The sequence below is a fragment of the Lissotriton helveticus genome, chromosome 9 (genome assembly GCF_964261635.1).
Source record: "Lissotriton helveticus chromosome 9, aLisHel1.1, whole genome shotgun sequence".
Taxonomy (NCBI): Eukaryota; Metazoa; Chordata; class Amphibia; order Caudata; family Salamandridae; genus Lissotriton; species Lissotriton helveticus.
The window spans coordinates 1,067,000,761-1,067,019,965 of NC_136070.1; the positions used below are offsets into that span (position 1 = coordinate 1,067,000,761).

The following is a 19,205-nucleotide window of genomic DNA, read 5'->3' on the forward strand; positions in this document are numbered from 1 at the left end:
CATCCTTGCGGAACTTCTAAACCCAATTGCGCGGAAAGGGCACCGCAGGGGGCAAATACCCTCCTGGTTCAACTCAGCTTGTAGGAAGGCAAAGGCCGACCTCCTCGCTGTATTGAAGCACCCTAGGGACACAGAGATAATTAAGATTAGGAGGGCGGAACTGAAGCAAGCAATCCACCATGCAAAGGTGGAATGGGATTATTCCAACTGGGAAAACATGTTGGCCTCTCTCCAGACTAGAGATGCTCGCAAATTTTGGCAGATAGTGAGAACAGGGTCTGCCGAGCCGACTCAAGTTGTGGAGGCCAATATAGCGGCTGCGGTGTGGGACGACCACTTTCGCAGCCTCTATGAAGAAGTTAGCCCTGGTTTGCCCAAGCTCCAACAGGGGCTATCGTTTGAACACCTCCTACTCGCCGGCGGGCCAACCGCGCAATCTAAAATTATGGAGGGCGTTGAGGTAATGCAATTTTCATTGGAGGAGGTTCTTAATGTAATATCTAAGCTGCCATCGGGTAAAGCCCCCGGGCTAGATAAAATCCCGGGAGATCTACTCAAGCACCAACCTTGGGTTTGGGCCCCCTACCTGTTGGAAGTTTATAATGCGATCCTTGGAGGAATGGCGGTCCCTAGTACTTGGCTGGGCGCAGAGATTGTACCTATCTTCAAGAAGGGCTCTCCTCTGCTCCCAGCCAATTACAGGCCAATCAGCCTCATTGACGTTTCTCAAAAAATCTTCGCGAGGCCGATACTTGACCGCCTGCAGAAATGGATGACGGACCATTCAATCCTAAGCACGTTTCAGGCTGGGTTTAGGAGCAAGGTGTCAACTACGGACCAAATTTTTCATCTGGCCCTCCTCTTTTGGAAGACGGTGCGGGTGGAGGGGGGTACGTTGTATACCGTCTTTGTTGACCTCCGCGCAGCCTTTGATTTGGTTCCACGGAGTAAACTATGGACGGTACTCGCCAAACTCGGCATCCCCCCCGCTCTTTTAGACATCATTGTTCGTCTACACATACATAATTATGCACAGGTTAGGTGCGGGAGGATGGGTAGCCTCTCAAAAAGATTTCCCGTTGGCAGAGGGGTAAGGCAGGGATGTGTTCTAGCACCGACTCTGTTTTGCCTCTTTGTCAACGGGGTAATCGATTACCTAAATAAGGTCCCTAACGCAGATGCACCAAGGCTCGGCGGCAGCAGGGTGCCCGCAATTATGTTTGTGGACGACACCCTGCTGCTGTCGAAATCCCCAATGGGGATTCAGCGTATTCTGGAGGGCTTTGACACATTTTGTGGAGAGCATGTCTCGAAATAAATGCCCTCAAGACCAAGTACATGATTTTTAATCCCCCCAAAAAAATACGCCCCAACCCCTCTATAGGCCTGAACAGGTTAGAAAGAGTCTTTACGTTTGAGTATCTGGGTGTGACCATGAATGATAAATTGGAATGGGGCGACCATCAAGTTAAGTCCCAGCTCAGATTGGCTCAAATAGCAGGGGGAATAATTAGGCTAGTTAACTCTAATAAATCATCTGCTAGACCGCTAGCCCCCCCGTTGGAGATTTATAGACTCCAAGCCAGAGGTGCGATTCTCTATGGTAGTGAACTCTGGGGACATGTCTGCAAAAAAGAGCTAGTCATTGCTGAAAACAAGTTTCTTAGACAACTCTTAAAGTTACCGGATAGCACCCCCCTTCTGCCCCTTAGGTTGGATCTGGGTCTGAAACTCTTGGACGAAGTACTGGGTGTAAAGCCCTTAACCTTTTGGAGAAGATTATGGTCCACTCCTGAGTTAGCCAACTATAGGCAGGAACTGCGGGAAATTCTTGCTCTTCCTACTATAGAGAACATCCCGTGGTTTAAATATCTAAAAACTGAGTTTGCCCGGCTGGGTCTTCCGACCCTGTGGAGTGATCCTGAAATGGCCTGTCAGGGACTGTCCCGCAAACATCTGGTGGCAACTTTGCATGCATGCAACCTTACATCTCACACACAGAGTACACGCCCAGATTCCTTGGCTAACACTTTTCTTGGGGTGAAAGATTCCTACAAGTTTGAGTCAGTTCTTGATGACATTTTTCCGAATCTGGCCAGGAAATTATATCTGCAATGGCGGTATGGCACTCTTCCGCTAAGAGCATTTACCAGTAAATGGAAGCAGCACTCCCTGGAAAACTGTCCTGGCTGCAATTGTAGGCTTGAAGATGAATTGCATTTAGTTTTCTTTTGGCCTGCCTACATTGCGGCTAGAAGGTTTTGGATAATTCCACTCTGTAAAAATCTAGGGTTTGCTAAATGCTCTGAGGCCTTTAGAATTCTTAAGACTGACCTTTCAAAAGTAACTGTTTTTGCAATGGCCAAATTTCTCGAAGCAGCATGGCACAAGAGATTGCTTTTAATTCCCAGGGCACTCCATCCCTGATTCAGATTACGCATTAGTTAGTGTATAAATCTCATGTACCAGGTCATTTTATGTAAGATTTTAGCTATATTGTTAAATCGCTTCTACTTTTACTTCGTAATATTATAGACTGTTTGTAAATAATTAATCAGTACTGATTTATTCGACTGTTTTTACAGTATAGGTTGTTGTGTATTGGGGCATTCTCTCTTTTGTACCCGTGTGCTATCCCGCTATTGATGTAATACTGATGTCTGATTTTTGTTTTGTACTAATTTTATGTTTATCTTTTATGGCAAATTGCCGAAATAAAGATTAACGAACGAACGATGCATGTGGCAATAGCCCCAACTTTGAAATAAAAAAAATAATCTTCTGGTGGAATATTGATTATGTAAGATAGCTGAAAATGTTAAGAGAATAAAAGAAGACTCCGCCAAGTATTTGTGCTGAAAAAAATCATTTTGGTGATATACTTCCTACTTGCATATCCAGTCTGCACAAGAGAAAGTGACGTGTGCCTCATTTCACAGAAAAGAGCAGTATTTTCCTATGTTGCTTTGCACCAACGTCCTTGAAAATATAGGTAGGAAGGTTTTAAGGGTCCAAAAATGTACTATAAATGTCTGTCTGGTGTAATGGTAGCTCATATCACAAGGTTTAGTGGTCAATTATACCAAATGAAGTGCCTTGCTTGGATCTGAAATGATAAATATTTGTTCTGTAGATTCCTAATCGGATTTCAATGAGCTGCCAGGTGCAAATTAAGTCAGTTCATGTTAAGCCTGGTATAAGACAGTATTGTGTCCTGTTTGAAAACTATACTATATGGAAAGGCTTGCTCTAGTGCTGTATGCAGCACACAGGATAAATGATCTGGATCCTCCAGAATGGAAAAAGGCATGACTCAAAAGTGAGAATCCCAAATCAAAACTGGAGTTCAAAATATTGTGTAGACATTGCCGCCTGGCTAACTTAATATCTCCGAAGGGTGAGCCAAATGAGCCAGTCACCCACACAAGGATACATGTGAACCTTTGACTGCTGCAGGAATGTGGCCACTGGTGCCATAGTTGTGGTGAAGAGAATTGGGACCACAATGTGGTTGAAAGGTAGAATCCTGTAATGACAGCTGATTTTCCACAACAAACATATGGAACTGAATAAGGTAGAATCTTGTAGGGGACAGAAAATATGTGTTATTCAAATCCATAGAGGTATGGTAGTCTTCCTTCTATTTGAGTGTGAACACACACTGAAGGGGAAAACAGCAAAAGAAATTGAGTAGGGTGTCAGTGAGGGACAGAAGGTGAAGCGGGTCAGACAAAGGTAGGCAAAAGTAGGGTAATGGCTTTTGAGTGCTTGATTTAAAACACATGATATGGTATTGTGAATATAACAGGAAAGAACAAGAGGGGATATCTAAGTAGATAAATACGTGAGAAGAAAACAGAGGGGAGATTTGAGGAAGGCAAATTGAAGACAATGAGAAGTTTCACACTTCCCCCACACACCAAGAATCAAAATATTAACATGGGTGGAGGAAGAGGGAAGGGTGGAGCTGCAGTAAAGACAAAGTAAACCATAGAGGATTCAATAAGAGGTAGAAGATAATCTGGGATGGGTGCATTGCAAATCAAGCCCCCAAAATGTAAAGAGGATGTTGTATACCAGTGGTACACGTCAACACACACTCAGTAAACAATTTTAGTCATGTAAGGAATAAGTCATGTTGGATTTGGTTTGCAAAAATGGGTGAAACTGGCAAGACCTGTCACAACTGCATTAATTATAATTAGGGCTCCCGGTTTTCCGTTTTTACGGATTTTTACATATAAATACAGACGGAAAACAAGTTTTCCTTTATCTGTATTTATATATAAAAAACGGGAAAATACTAGTATATTTTGCTGTGCTGCCGTCTGGTGTCTCACCTTCCTTAGAGGGTTAAGAGGTGACAGCTTCCCCGGCTTCCCGTGTGCACACAGAGCTGCCAGCCGCACCCAAGTACTTCACAGGTCTTTGAAAGACCATTTATTTGTTAATGAGGCTGCTTTGTTATTTCACCCCTTTTAGAGCCCCTGCCAGAGTCAGATTAGGACGGACTTCATAGCTGCCAAGGTTTCAGATTGCACCCGTGTTTTAGAAAAAAAAATGTAAAGACTGACATATGAAGATGGAGTTAACTGCATTTGGGATTGGTTAAAAGGGATTGTTCTATATACAGCCATGCGTTGATTTCTGGAACAGAAGTTTCCAAATACATTTTCCACATTGCTTTGCAGAGACCTCTAACCTGTCCCCATAGCCATTGATCAACATCGACGAGCCCACAAGAACTGTCTAACTGTGAAAACAGTTTATGAATTGCAACGTTTAGTCAACCATACACTGTCAGCTAAAATAATTCACCATCATCCTGTGCATAAGACAACCTTATGTCTACCTTTCTGGTTTAAAAATATTATGATGTGATGTACATTTTATTTATAAATCGCACGTGTGCGGAAGCTTAAAGGTGCTGCAGCTGAACAGGCCGTAACAAAAAACTTTTTTTTTTGTTGCTTTTTCATTTTAGTTTTGAGAAGTTTCCTGCTTTTCAGCAATGCAGGATCAGAGCGTGGCAAAGGGATGAGTATTGCAGAGCTTGGAACCGATATTACACATTTTAGTTATTTTACCCAGGTGACATTCTTGGCTGGCCGCACAATGCAGCAAAGATAACACAACCTCATTGAGCTCTAAACGCCTCCAATAATCACACTAACACCTTACAAATAAGATCGGGTGTCACACAGAACATTTTGCCCTGTCAACGGTTTTTAATGGATTCTAACAATGTCAGGATTGGGGCTTATTTACAAGCTCCTCGCGTTGCATTGTCAATTTAAATAAATGTGGAAAAATACTAGCTGTAGCGTCATCTTTTGCTTGTGGCAAAAATAAATGTGGATAAATACAGAAAAAATGCCCGAAAAATAAATATGGATAAATACAGACGGAAATGGCAAAAAAATAAATACCATAAAACCGGGAGCCCTAATTATAATTGGGTTCCATCAGAATTACACGTCACTAGAAATCTACTGTACCAGTTACTTTTACTTTACACTCTTAGGACATGTGGAAAAGAGATAATAACAACTCATATGAGACATTCAAATACAGTGGAATGCTTAGTTAAGAATGTTCAACAGAAAGAGCTTAACGAAAAGAAGTAAACTTTCAGAATGTTAGCTGTTTTTTTAAATGCCTGAGTCGTGCAGGCTGCTTCTTCATTGTACTTTGAAGGAGTCTGAAAGTTCTAACGATCTGTGAACCAAGGAACATTCTAAAAGACATGTCTAATTAATATCTATAGCATACTTTTAGGTTACCAAACCCAAGGCATTCTTTGCCGTTTGGGTTTGGTAACCTACACAACATACTGCTTGGAACCATAATAACAGTCACAATTGAGCTAACATTATGAAGGTTTGAACTCACCAATCAGCAGCTGTACTATATTGGAACCAGCATACTTTCTCACATCGTCAATCCAATGAGGAATCGAATTAAATGTTCCTCGCTTGGTTATATCATATGCTATAATAGCTCCATTGGCGCTTCTGTAATAACTCTGTGTGATGGTTCGAAATCTTTCCTGGCCCGCTGTGTCCCAGATCTGCAACTGAAAGAGTGCCCAAAAGTCAGTTGAGTTATTTTACTACTGATTGGGTTTGTTCTGTTTGGTTCTCTATGATGATCAACTTGACAGACATAAGTCTTTTTTACTTCCATCTTGTCATTTGGTTACTCTAGTACCACATCTCCTGCATTTGATGCGTTCCAATAGGTCACCAGTGTGTTGTAATAAGGAATTCATTTTTTTTAATGAATTTTTCTTAACCTTAATATATACATATATCTTATACGACTATACATATGTAAGTTCCATCATTTTTAGCCATTCCTCTAATGTAATTGGTAAACAACAGCATTTGAGCACCTAGTTCTATTTTATCATACACGCATAGCTCATGCACTCTTAGTATTGGTTTGTGTTAATGATGGCAATTACACCTAATTTCGTTTATAAAATAATGATGATCATTATTATTTTAGCGTGTTTTTATATAGTACTTCACATTGCACTTTAGCTGTTTCTAAGCACATTACATGACAGATGTTACTATTACTCAAATGATCAACCAAGCAGGGATGGAAGTATGAGGTGGACTTGTAGCGATTTGAACTTCTGATCTGCTTCTCTCTCAGATGTTAGTGGCAAACACTTAACTTGCCGAACCATCATGCCGGCTATCAACTGTAGTTTTTTAACCCCCTCCATGCTCATGACGGAACGGTTCCGTCATGAGCGTCGGTTGAGCTGTGCTCATGACGGAACCGTTCCGTCATGGTTCCATAAGCCCAATGGAACGTTCAGCACAGCGCAGGAATCTGCGCCGCGCTGAAGCGGTTAATGTTATGAAACTGTAGAAGATGCAAGACTTTAGCCAGAATAAAGAAGTTACATACCTATACAATAGGTCTCCATTGTTGGCATCTTTCATAGATTCACATGCATGAATAATTCCGTCCTCAGGCTCGAAATCCCAAGTAATTTATAACAGCAGTAAACATTGCTAAAATGGCCACAGGCCCACGAAATGTTTTTAGTTAGTAGTGCATTCACATCAATGAAAAGCATCTAAACGTCAGCCAACTAGACATCATGCCCAACCACCATGCAGACAAGTGTCTTGGGGCAGATATAAAGGCAACAGGCTCTTTACCTTTTCAGAGTACTTGGGGGTACAGAGAGCTCAGAGGACCTAGGAGAAGGAACCAGCGAAGACGTTAATAACCAGGGCCCTAATCTTTTTTTAGGCCAAACCCCAAAAGGTACACAAAGAGGAAAGGGGAAAAGAGGCAGGACCTGGAACCAATATTCAGGGGATTGCCAGACTTGTAGGTGATACTACAAATGGAGTCCGGACGGCCAGTAGAAGATAGCACAGAGACAACACCACAGATGTGGTCCAGACGATAAGCTGTAGATGTTACAGAGACAATCGACACCTCCCAGTGTGTCCCTATCTTTAATCTATCCCGTCACATACTTAGCACAGAGGCAGTATCCTTACTTAGCAAAGGCATATCCTTTATCCCTACAGAAAAAAACAGACTACTTTAAACTACTATCTCAACTATATAGAGTCTTCAGAACAGTAAGACTTAAACAATTCTTTTCTGACAAATATGTCCCCTCCTGTTTCTGCATACCTCCTTTGGCCTCATTCCATCTTTATTCCTCCCAATGCAACAATGCCATACAACATCACATTGCCAGAAAGACAGGCACTGAATAAACTTAAAAAAAGGACTCTATTATTATTAAACCAGCAGCCAAAGGTGGTGGAATCGTTATTCAAGATAGAGAAAGCTATGAGGCTAAAATAATGAGACAACTGTCTAATATCAACCACTATAAATAATTGGTCTCAGAAGCTATTCCAGAGATAAGGACTAGACTACTAGAATCCACAACCCGAGCCTTAGACTCAGGTTTTCTCATGAAACATGAGTTTGACATTTTGAATAAAAAATCTCCCCGGACCCCTGTTCTTTATACCCATCCAAAAATCCAGAGAGATTCTATTTCCACACTGGGGAGACTGATGTTATCAGGGCGTGGCTTGATATTCGAACCACTGAGAAAAAATATAAATGTCTTCATCAAAGATTCTGTGCCCCTCCTTAACACGTATGTACGTGACAGTACCTTCATGATTAACCTCATTGAGGGTCTGGCATTTGATGCCACACAAGAAATATTAGTGACTCTAGACATAAAATGGGCCGACAATAACATTATACAACAAGAGTGTATTGACGTAATAAAAAAGATCCTCAAAACCCAACCAGCTCAGGGTTAATGTACCCAGTGACTTCATCATAGAAATTCTTTAGATGGCTCTCATGAAAAACGACTTTCTGTTTAACCAAGATAACCAGCAGTGCCCAGGCACTTCTATGGGAGCAATTGTTGCTCCAAATCTAGCCAATCTTCATGTAGGCCAATTTGAATAGGATTTTGTCACGAATGAGCAAACCCCTTCCTAACCAATGTGCAATGCTGGAAGAGGTATGTTGAGATATTTTTCTGGTATGGAAAGGCACCCAATCTGACTTGTCCGCATTCATAAAATACCTTAACAAAAGTCAAAAAATTTTAAAATGTACATCTAACCATAGCAATCAGAATATTCCTTTACTTGATTTGGAGATAAGATACTATGAAAACCATCTCATTGTCTCACTCTATAGGAAGCCTAAAGAACGTAATACCCTATTCCAATACGGAAGCCTTCACCCTACAGCCTTAAAAGATGATCTTCCTCATGGACAGTTCCTTAGACTGTGCAGAAATTGTACCCTTAAGAAAGATTTCTTCAGTGAATGGACCATGCTTAGTTACAAACTTTGTGTAAGAGGCTACCCAAATGCCTCGTGCGAAACTCTATGAAAAGAGCTTGGTATAAACCAAGGGAACAGATTCTTTAGACACAGACCAAACCTAAAATGGAAAAAGTTGTCTGCGTTACCACATTTTGCCCAGAGACCAATAAGATAGTGAAAATCATCAAGAAGCACTGGTCAATACTCAACACAATGGAGACCTTTAATTAACTTCCCTCTTTTCTCTTTTCTGGACTCCCCTGGTGCGGCCACCGAATTTCGGGAGGCCATGGTTCACATTCAGAGATGGATGGGCCTAAATCACCTGAAACTCAACCCAGGCAAAACTGAATTGATTTTGCCTGGGAAGAGTGAACTGTACTGGGGGCCACACTTTTGGCCTCCAGAAATGGGAAACCCCCCAGCTAAGTCCCAAACAGTTAAAAGCCTAGGAATCACTTTCAACCAAGATCTCTCGCTCAAAAGTCAGGTAGGGACTGTGGTATCTGCAAGTTTCTTCCAACTTCGCAAGATTAAGAAGATCGCCCACCTTTTAACCCACCCTGCTCTGACTCAGGTTATCATTGCTCTTGTGCTGTCCCGTTTGGACTATTCCAATAGCTTGTATCTGGGTCTTCCAGCGGGGCAGCTCAAGAGACTTCAACTGGTCCAGAACCAAGCGGCCAGGTTGATTTGTAAGATTCCTAAGTGGCAGTCCATCAGACCGGGGCTAGCCAGTCTCCACTGGCTGCCAGTAGCGCAGAGAGCAGCATTCAAAGCGGGATGCATTATCTTCAGGGCTCTACAAGGCAAGGGTCCTAGATTCATTAGCAGCCTGCTTGTCAGTTACACTCCCTCTCGCACTCTCCGCTCAGGTCAAAAGAACTTGTTAGTGGTGCCTCGGATCAGAAAACAACGCCAGGGAGGCGGATCTTTCCACTTCTTGGCCTCCTCCCTGTGGAATTCTCTGCCACTGACGCTAAGGCTTCATGAAGATCTGTTAGCCTTTAGACAGGCTTTTAAAACTTGGCTCTTTAAGCAAGCTTATCCTTAGTCAACCTCGTTTCTTTCTGTTACATGTTATGTTTTGCCAGTTTTCCACAGCGCCATGAAGCCTACGGGCGTACGTGCGCTCAATAAGTTTAATTTAACATAACATAACATAACATAACATACAGAAAGGGTAGAAATATCAAACAATCTCTGGTTCATGCCAACACAGACAAGATCAAACAGAACAACACCATCCTGTCCACAAGGGGCCTTGAACCTATCAAAGGCAACTACAGATGTGGGGGCTGTACCTCAGGTGATTTCACTTTGAACACTAAAACGTTCACACATGGGTGTGCCAAAACAACATTGCAACAACATATGATGTTGTATACTGCACATGGTCTCCTTGTGAATTAATCTATATTTGCCAGACAATTCAACAAATCAGAGCAAGGATTTCCCAACACATAAGCAGAATCTGATGCTCTGTCGTTATCGCACCTGTGGTTGCCCATTTACTGGAGAAAAAACACAGCGGATAACATCAAATGGAAAGTTCTGGAGCAAGAGGCTCTACCACCCAGAGGAGGAGACATCAAATACCTCCTACAAAGACAGAATACAAATGGATAGACACCTGTGATGCTATAAAAAATGGTTTAAATACAGCTGAAGAATGGTGTAATTTTGTGACAGTAATGAACTGATATGCTGACCCCTCTCCAATGCCATTAATCATGATGTCCTTATATGTCCAATGATGTGATTTATTGTATTCTTGTGTTCATGTGTTCATCGTTATCCATGCTTGCAGCATGCACGCTTTGTCAGTAATATTGTCATGAATGACATAACTGTGTAAAACCCATGATTCTCGCTAGACCCAAACTGAAAAGTGCCATTTATGTTGCCTGCAACATGGCAGCACAAAGCACTTCAGCTGTAAATTACTCACAACTCACTATCCAGAGTCCTAACAAGCCATGGTTACCAAGGTTACCATCAACGCACACAATCAAAGGAATAAGTCATAAGCATCACGAGCAGGGCTCCCACTGACGAGAGGCCACAAAAGTCACAAACGCCGCAACATCACGAGCAGATGCGGGTGCACAGTAGAGTGAGCCATTGTTATGATTCGTAATGTACCCCAATATAGGCCTGGGTAGTCACCTAACCATTCACCTACATTTACCATACCATTGCCCTAAATAAAGGGTATGTGCTGACCTTTTACCTGACCTTTTACCTAGTTAGGTGCTATATGAATGTTGTGCAATTTTGTTTTCCGAAAACTAGCCTAATTTATTATGCACAAGGTTTCTCAGAATCACAGCAGAAGTACCATCTTCTGCATCTCCTGCATAATAACCATGTATAAGGGTCATCCGTATCTTAATCCTCGGCTGACATGACACAGCAAAGTAGAACCCTTGAGGGCATCTTTTTGGTATATAAGAACCATATCTTTGTTGGGACAGAGAGAGGAGAAAGATTTCCATGCAGACACGAGACGCTGAGGTTCCTGCACGCAGTGGACTGACATCCCTCGCTGGGTGTCCCATCTCAAGACCAAGACAGTGTCCTCTGTTATCTCACTTCAAGTAACGGGGTTGGCTCCATCCTAGGGGGGATTCTTGGCTACACACCTACGTACATTCCAGGTACATTTAGGTACATCTAGTGAGGGTTAGCATCGTGTTTGGAATCAGTCTGGACACTAGACCCACAGTTTATGTTGTCTAAACGTACAGATCCTACATAGATTTATAGGAACTACACAACACCATCAGGGAAACGAGGAGCATGGAGAAAGTGGCTGCTTCCCTTTGACGCTCTACAGCCGTCGTTCTGGCTGCTTTAGAAGAGAATGTAGAGAACGCTCCCAGTTTCAGAAGACGCTTCTAGTAACTGGCCACCTGGTAAGCGCTTCTGCAATATCAGTCTTGCACTGATCACGCGGTGCAATGGTAGAAATTTTGGCCATGTCCATTGAAATAGAACTCACGCTCTCGAGATACGGGACTCATTACATGTCCAGCTGCGCTTGGGGACACAGTCAGTAGTGATTTAGTTACCTAGACATTCACCTTACAGCGCTGCAGATGCAGACTCATCGCTGAGAACCACCATAAATCACGGGAGTACAATGAGGGTTCAGCGGGCCAAATCTTCTGCAGTTGCTGACCATAAAATGTACGTTGAAAGCAGGCTGCTGATTGACATCAAAGCATGCCGCCAGTCCACTCCAAAGAGAATCTAATTAAATGCTGCCAGTTCAGTAAAGTGCTGCCACCTGTTCACTTCGCCTGCCGCACTTCCTGTACTCCTTTCATTAGCAGGACTGACGCCAACCTAACTGTTGTTGGTAAAAAAAAGTCCACAGAAAGTCTTTGCTTGTTGATGAAATAAATTAACATAAGGTTAAACGCCCCAAACTGCGGGCAATCAGATGCTAGAGACATCGATGGGTCTTCAGGGCATTTCAATTCCTTCAGTTTGCACTGGTTTTAGTATTAGGTCTCTTGTTTCGTTTCAGGTAATCTTCTGATGTAATCTCCCCATCTCTCATGTTTCTGCAGTAGCTCTGTAATATTAATGCTAGGTCCTTTTTCTGCTAGTTGCCAATGTGGTAAATGAAGATGCAGGGTAGCCAGTAGTAATGGTAAAACAGGATAAAGTTTATTCTCAAAGTACGAGTCCCGGGTTACGGGTACAGATGGTAAGAAGGTATTAGGAAAGCCCTACAGGGAGTAGCATCCTTGCTGCTCAGCCCACACACTCCAACTCTCATTCACTCCATCAGGCACACATCACCATTCTATTACCTCAAACTCACAGTGGCTGAACATACATCTAAGGACACAATACATAGGCGTGAAGATACCACACATGCACTATAGGTTATTGGCCTTGTATCATAGAAGTTCACATCTTTTAAAACATTGCTATCTTGCATTGCAAACTGTAAACGTATTACAATACATTAGACCATTTAAATATTGGGAGCTCAATTGAAAACAATGGAGTGTTCCAGGCTTCTAATGGCCAGTAAAATCACGAAGCTCCAGCATTCCAATGTTGTCACAGCTGTTGCAGTGAACAAAGACCTCAGGGAGCCTGAGGCCTTTGTTTTTATTTTTTCGAACATTCTGCCATCTAGTGGCGGAATGTTCTAATAGCTTTAGAGCCCTCCATAGCTGGGCTATACAGTATAGCCCAAGGCTATATTTAATTGTAAACAAATACGAAATATGTATTTGCATAAAGGAATTATCATAAAGTTCAGAAGTAATCCTTTCAGCACAAGCATCATATTTGGAAATTGTCTTTTTCAATTATGCTCCCTTTTACTTATAATAAATCAAGTTATGTATTTCCTGCATATTTCTGTAGTAAGGTATCCTTTCTATGCTCCTATTGGACCAAATCTTACGTTCAATTACACATATCTTTTTTAACACCAACGAAATCACACAGTACACTATACTGTCTGGTATGTCTAACTTGTTAAAATGTCAATGTATGTATTTATATGGTATTTCTATAGTGTAAATCTTTGCAAAAGGCAACGGTCAGAGACAAGCATAAAGTCAACGAATTGTAGGAGAGGTAGCAGCGTTGTAAAGGGTATAATGCATTGTGATGTACAGTTCTTTAAAGTGGTGAGTATTCACCTCTTTCCAAAATTTTGCAGCATTGGGAAGGTCTTGATGGATACACACATGTTGTTCAAGATTCTGGGTGCACAGATGTAAAAGGACTACTGCCTTGTTTTTTCGGTTTTATTCTTCTTAGTCAGCAGTCGGATGGTGTTCTGACTGCGAGTGTGCAAAGAATAACAAAGATAGTGAGCTTGGCTGCAAGGAAATTACATTTTACTGTAGCTACCTTAATCAGAATCACAGCTATGAAACTGCGACAGGCCATTCCTCTGCAGTGTTTTCTTTTTTTCCTGAATCAATTTCTAGGAGAATATACTAAGAAAGCAAGATGGTTAATTCTTAATCAATAAGATGTAGGCTATTTTAATGTAGTTTGTGATCCAATTGCAGACACCACCAAGTGCAGAGACAAAAACAGTTCTTTTTAATTAGACCTGCATTTGTAACAATTACCAATAAAATATATTAGAACATTGGAATGTGGAAGGATGTGGATCCCCCCCCACCTTTCAAATGTGGCTAACACGCCACCTGGGGGTCTATAACCAAGAGACCGCACTATATTCGTGCAGGGGTAAGAGTGAGTCAAGAAAACTTGGGTGAGCAAATTTGGTCACCCATCACAAGGTGGAGAAAGACCGTGGGTTACCCCGATAGAAGAAGGAGCAGAGGAATCTGGGATGTGACAAACTATGATCTACTAAGTGATTATATACATTCAGGATCTGCTATAATTCAGTCATACCTACTCAAATGTGTTTTACCCAGTGTCTGTTTCGTACTGTATTTATTATGTTTGTATACTGTGCTGCCCGGACATTATTGCAAATCCCCCGCAGGTCATCAGTTAAGCCTGGGCTAAAAAGCTTACACTGGCTCCCCGTTAGGGAGAGAATCAGTTTTAAGTCCCTTTGCCTCGCTCATCAGGCTTTCTGGGCTACTGGCCCAGCAATTAATTCATCTCTCATCACCCCGTACCATCCTGCCAGACAGCTGCGTTCAGCCTATGCCACTCTAGCCATGGTACCTAAAATAAAGAGAACTAGAACGGGTGGCCGCTCTTTTTCCTATAACGTGGCCAAGATGTGGAATGCTCTCCCTCAATATCTAAGGTCTAATCCAGAACTCACCTCTTTTCGCAAGCAATTAAAAACGTTTTTGTTCAATAAGTAGAACTTTCACTGGGACATCACTTCATCTAACTGCATCCTGTATTAGTCTCAGCGCTTGGATGCCTCAGGGCAGCTACGTGCGCTTTAAAAAATCCATTTTCATTTCATTTCATTATGTATGATAAACTCCCTTTCAAGGCTGAACTAAATATTTTAGAGAATTATCTGTGTGTATATATATATATATATATATATTCTTTATAGATTTAACACACTGCCTTACTCTGTATGAATTAATGCATCGATGTACTGTAATTGGCTTTATAGGTATATAATAAAAGAATTAAAAAAGAAATGTTGGGAGCTCCACTGAAAACAATGGAGTAGCTCCGGGCTTCTAATGGCTGGTAAACGTCTGGAGCTCCAACATTCCAATCTTTGTCATTCACAGCTATTGCTGAGAACAAAAGCCTCATGAGCCGGAGAGGAATTAAATCCCCTCGGGCGCACTGAGGTCTTTGTTTTATTTGTTAGAACATTCTGCCCTCTAGTGGAGGAATATTCTAACAGTCTGCAGTAGCTGGGCTATACTGACCAGGGTCGCTCCCTTGTTAAAGGCCAGGGCCGAAAGCTGGAGCAGGCCTTTAATGGTCAGTATAGCCCGCTATGGAGGGCTTTAAGACCATATTCTAGAATGTTCCTTTGTTTGATGTCTGCTTGGGTTTTGAGATGTACTGTGGTATCAATCACTGGCTGGCCTATTTTAGGAATAACTTCAAGTTCATGGATTCGAGAGGTAGACGTTACGGGAGGAAAATTGCTTTACTAAACTGTACCTTAATGCTGTCCTTTTTAGATCTAGACGATACACATGCCCAAATACAGGGGCTGAGCAGATAAGTTAAGACACTTTTTTGACCGTTCTGCTCCTTGAACAATGTTCCCAGCATAACTCATCTGATGGCTTAAAGCTGAGGATAGTCTGTTCCACAGTCTCTATTCTGTAGTTGATTTGTATATGAAAAGTCCATCACATAATACATTCAAATGTGTCAATTAGAGAATCAATCAAGAGTAATACTTCTATTTCTGGATTCTTTCAAAATAAGGAGGCATCTTGGTATACTGGAAGAGGACAAATATTTTGTATTATTGTACATTAACCTTAAACCAGCTATGAAAAGAACAGACACTAAAATTATTCAACAAACATCTGAGATTTATATTGGTCTGATCAAGAAGGAACAACCAGGTCTCTGACTCCACTATCAGTCAGCCACTCAAGGCCTGGCTAGGCTGTTCCTTCCACCACATTAAGGCTACCAAAAAAACTACCACATCAAAAACTCAATACCGGGGCTGTACCACAGCCTCCAGAACTCTCTCTACTTCCAGGAGGCGGGGCCACCCAGATTCGCACTGAGCAGACACTTGTAAGCACCAAGGCCTCACAGGGACGCATCTTCACTCAGTGTCGAGACTGGACCACAAGCCCCAGAATTTGCTCTGCTTCCAGGGGGTGGGGTGACCCGGATTCCCGCCAAGCGGGCGCTTTTAAGCACCAAGGCCTCACCGAAACGCAGGACGTGCCTTAAATCAATCAATCAATCAATCAATCAATCAGAGTTTTGTAGAGAGCACTGCTCACCCGTTAGGGTCTCAAGGCGCTGAGGGGTTGGTGTGAGCAGTCTGTTGGGGTCGTTGGAAGAGGCAGGTTTTAAGGTCATTCCTGAATTGGTGCAGAGTCAGGCTTTGCCGGAGATGAAGGGAGAGACCGTTCTAGGTCTTGGCTGCGAGGTAGGATAAGGACTCTTAGTCCCAGGGCTGGCCAACAGACCAATTTCTGCTTCCAGGAGGCGAGCCACCCGGATTCAAGCTGAGCGGGCACTTAAAAGCACCAAGGTTTCACCGCGGCATGGAAAGCGCTTTCACGCAGTGCCCGGCTGGACCTCAAGCCCTAGAACTCTCTCTGCTTCCAGGAGGTGGGGCCACACGGATTCGCACAAATGGGGCTGTCAAGCACCAAGGCCTCACCGTGAGACGTGCACGGACATGCAGGAGATCCATCTATGCCTGTCCATAAACAAGGAACTCATGGATGATTGCAGTATCTTGAGAATCTAATGCTGTCTCAATTTAAAAACGTTGGAGTTGAAATTGTCCTTGATGATAGAAAAATCAGTCAACACAGCAGGTGACTTCCCGAAAAACCACACTCCCTTCCACCACATTGCCTACAACTACATCTTCATCATCCCAGGCTATAACGGTTTCAAATTATGGTAATAGCAAGAACACTGGAAGTACTGACCCAGGCATTATTGGGCACATTCGGACTGCTTTACAGAAAAAAAGATCTTTTATACCAGGCTATCTGGCTTATCATGTGAACACTGCAACGTCACACAGCTTTCCTACTTGTAACCCCTATGTTATTGTTTTAGAAAATGGGAACCTATACATCATAGTAACAAGGAAGATGGTATGCCCCATAAACGCAAAACTACCTATTGGCTGTAGAAATCCTCTGGAGTTGGGGTGATTTCGGAAACTAAGTTCTTTTCGCCCATAGGGTGGGGTGGGTTGGTCTAGACCACAAAAATTCCAAGAGATTGTATTGTGATTAACCTATGAAATCCCTGCATGGATGGCTTTTTGTTATCCTCATAAAGGTACCTAGTAGATGACGGAAATGCCATCCATGCTCAACCTCTGGGGTATTTTTATAGACCTCACCCAAATCGAACCGACCACACCCCTCGACAAGACTGCCTTAATAGACAGTCACTGGAAAAGCAAGCTATACACAATGTGGCAACTTATAACAGATTTGATAGTTGACATCCTTAAAGGAAGTAGATGGACTGCCCAGCTATGATAATGATTCATCTGACCTAACCTGTCTTACTCCTTCTTATACATCTTCTCCACCAGCCCTTAATATAAGGAGCCCAACACTGCACCCTCACACTTAATCAACAATCTATAGGGCCCACCCACAAGCTGTTCATCTTAGGATCCTTTCATGGAATATTGCTGGTGCCCACAACAAATTATTAAATACACACTGGCTGCTATTTATTAAGAAATATATTTTTTTTTGTACAAGAAACATGGACTAAGGATAACCTATATGCGGAAAGCTACTCTTCCTTTATTCAGCAAGATGCAAATTCATTATCAAGTAGAGCAAAGGGAAGTTTGGCTATGCTTACTTCAAATAAAGTATTCTCAGCTCACGCTAGGTAACTTGTAAATTTTTATGACAACATTTTTAATCAGAAACAATGATGCTATTGTCAACTTTGCTATCTTTTTAGAAACTTTTTTTCGGCTTTGTAAATAGAACACGTATATAATTTGGGGTGGGGATTTTAACATCCAAATCTGCAAGCTTTGTGATAAATCAGTATGTGGCTTCAAAGCCATAAATTCAGAGGATATGATCAACTTCCAATATTATCCAAAAGGCGAGTTATTAAATGATTTAATTTTAAAATATAATTTATCATTCGTTGCGGACTATGGTCCCCACAAGATCCCACTCGCCCAACCTATATTGGCAATGGGTTAGCAAGCACAATTGATAAAGTCTTCGTTTCCACACACTGTTATACAAAGGTTTTTGAACTTCTCAGTTAAAAGTAACTGAATCGAAACATTACTTCACAGGTGCCTCACAACATAAAAAGGTCTGGATCAATTAGATTCTTCTCTAATAAGTGAGTAAGGACAAGGTCGGACAAAATTAGCTGTGATCTCTTTTTTCATGAATTAGTTACAAATATCCTCTCGACTGGCTTGCTTAGACTCTGATGTTAATTCATGCCCTATTATGGACAGCTTTGCCTCCTTATGTCACTTTGTAGACACTAAACTATTTGCAGAACCATCCGGCACTCCTATCCATTTACATAGATGGTTCAATTCAATCTGCTCTGCAACTCATAGAAACTGGAAAAACGTTTTACACTCTTACCCTAGCTCTACATCAGAGGGGAATATTGCACTTAGGGAGTGTAAATAAATCGTATCAGAGTGGAAAGCAAAATTAAGGGCCCAAGTTCTGAATGACCTCATGGAGGCAGCAAACTTAAAGGATAGCTCAAAGTTCTGGAAATGTATTATCTTTTCACAGATACATATACATCTAATATAGAAGCCTTAAATCCCATGGAAGATTGGGTATAACTCTTCTCAGACATTTTCTACCCCCGATTAGCATGAGGCGTACTTCACCTACCCAGGCGAAGATCTCGTAAGAGCCTCAGAATCAGCACGGTAACTCTATATTTCTATTTCTGAGGTCACGAGCACAATAAAACAGAACCCCTCAGACAAGGCCTCATGGTCACAACAGGGTCCCAGTCAACATTTTTAAAAGTAAAATCTCTTTTTTGGCCCCTCCGATTACTAATACATTGAAATCAGCTGTGGTAAGTCCCATACCAAACTCATGGAAAGAAGCAACAATAGTCCACATTTTAAAATAAGGTCCCAACCTTTTTGTTATCACCCCACCTCACTTTTAGACTCTATATCTAAATTCCCAGGTGTGTGTTATTACCCTTCCTGGAATCGTGGG

At 42.0% G+C, this 19,205-nt stretch overlaps 1 protein-coding gene across 1 annotated transcript in view; it reads right to left on the minus strand.

Moving 5' to 3' along the window:
- Positions 1-19,205, minus strand: part of RAB43 (RAB43, member RAS oncogene family) — a 62,652-nt gene that overhangs the window by 12,041 nt on the left and 31,406 nt on the right. Inside the window, exon 2 of the mRNA XM_078661433.1 lies at positions 5,893-6,076. Coding sequence (XP_078517559.1) covers positions 5,893-6,076 — 184 coding nt within the window. The remainder of the gene's footprint in view (positions 1-5,892; positions 6,077-19,205) is intronic.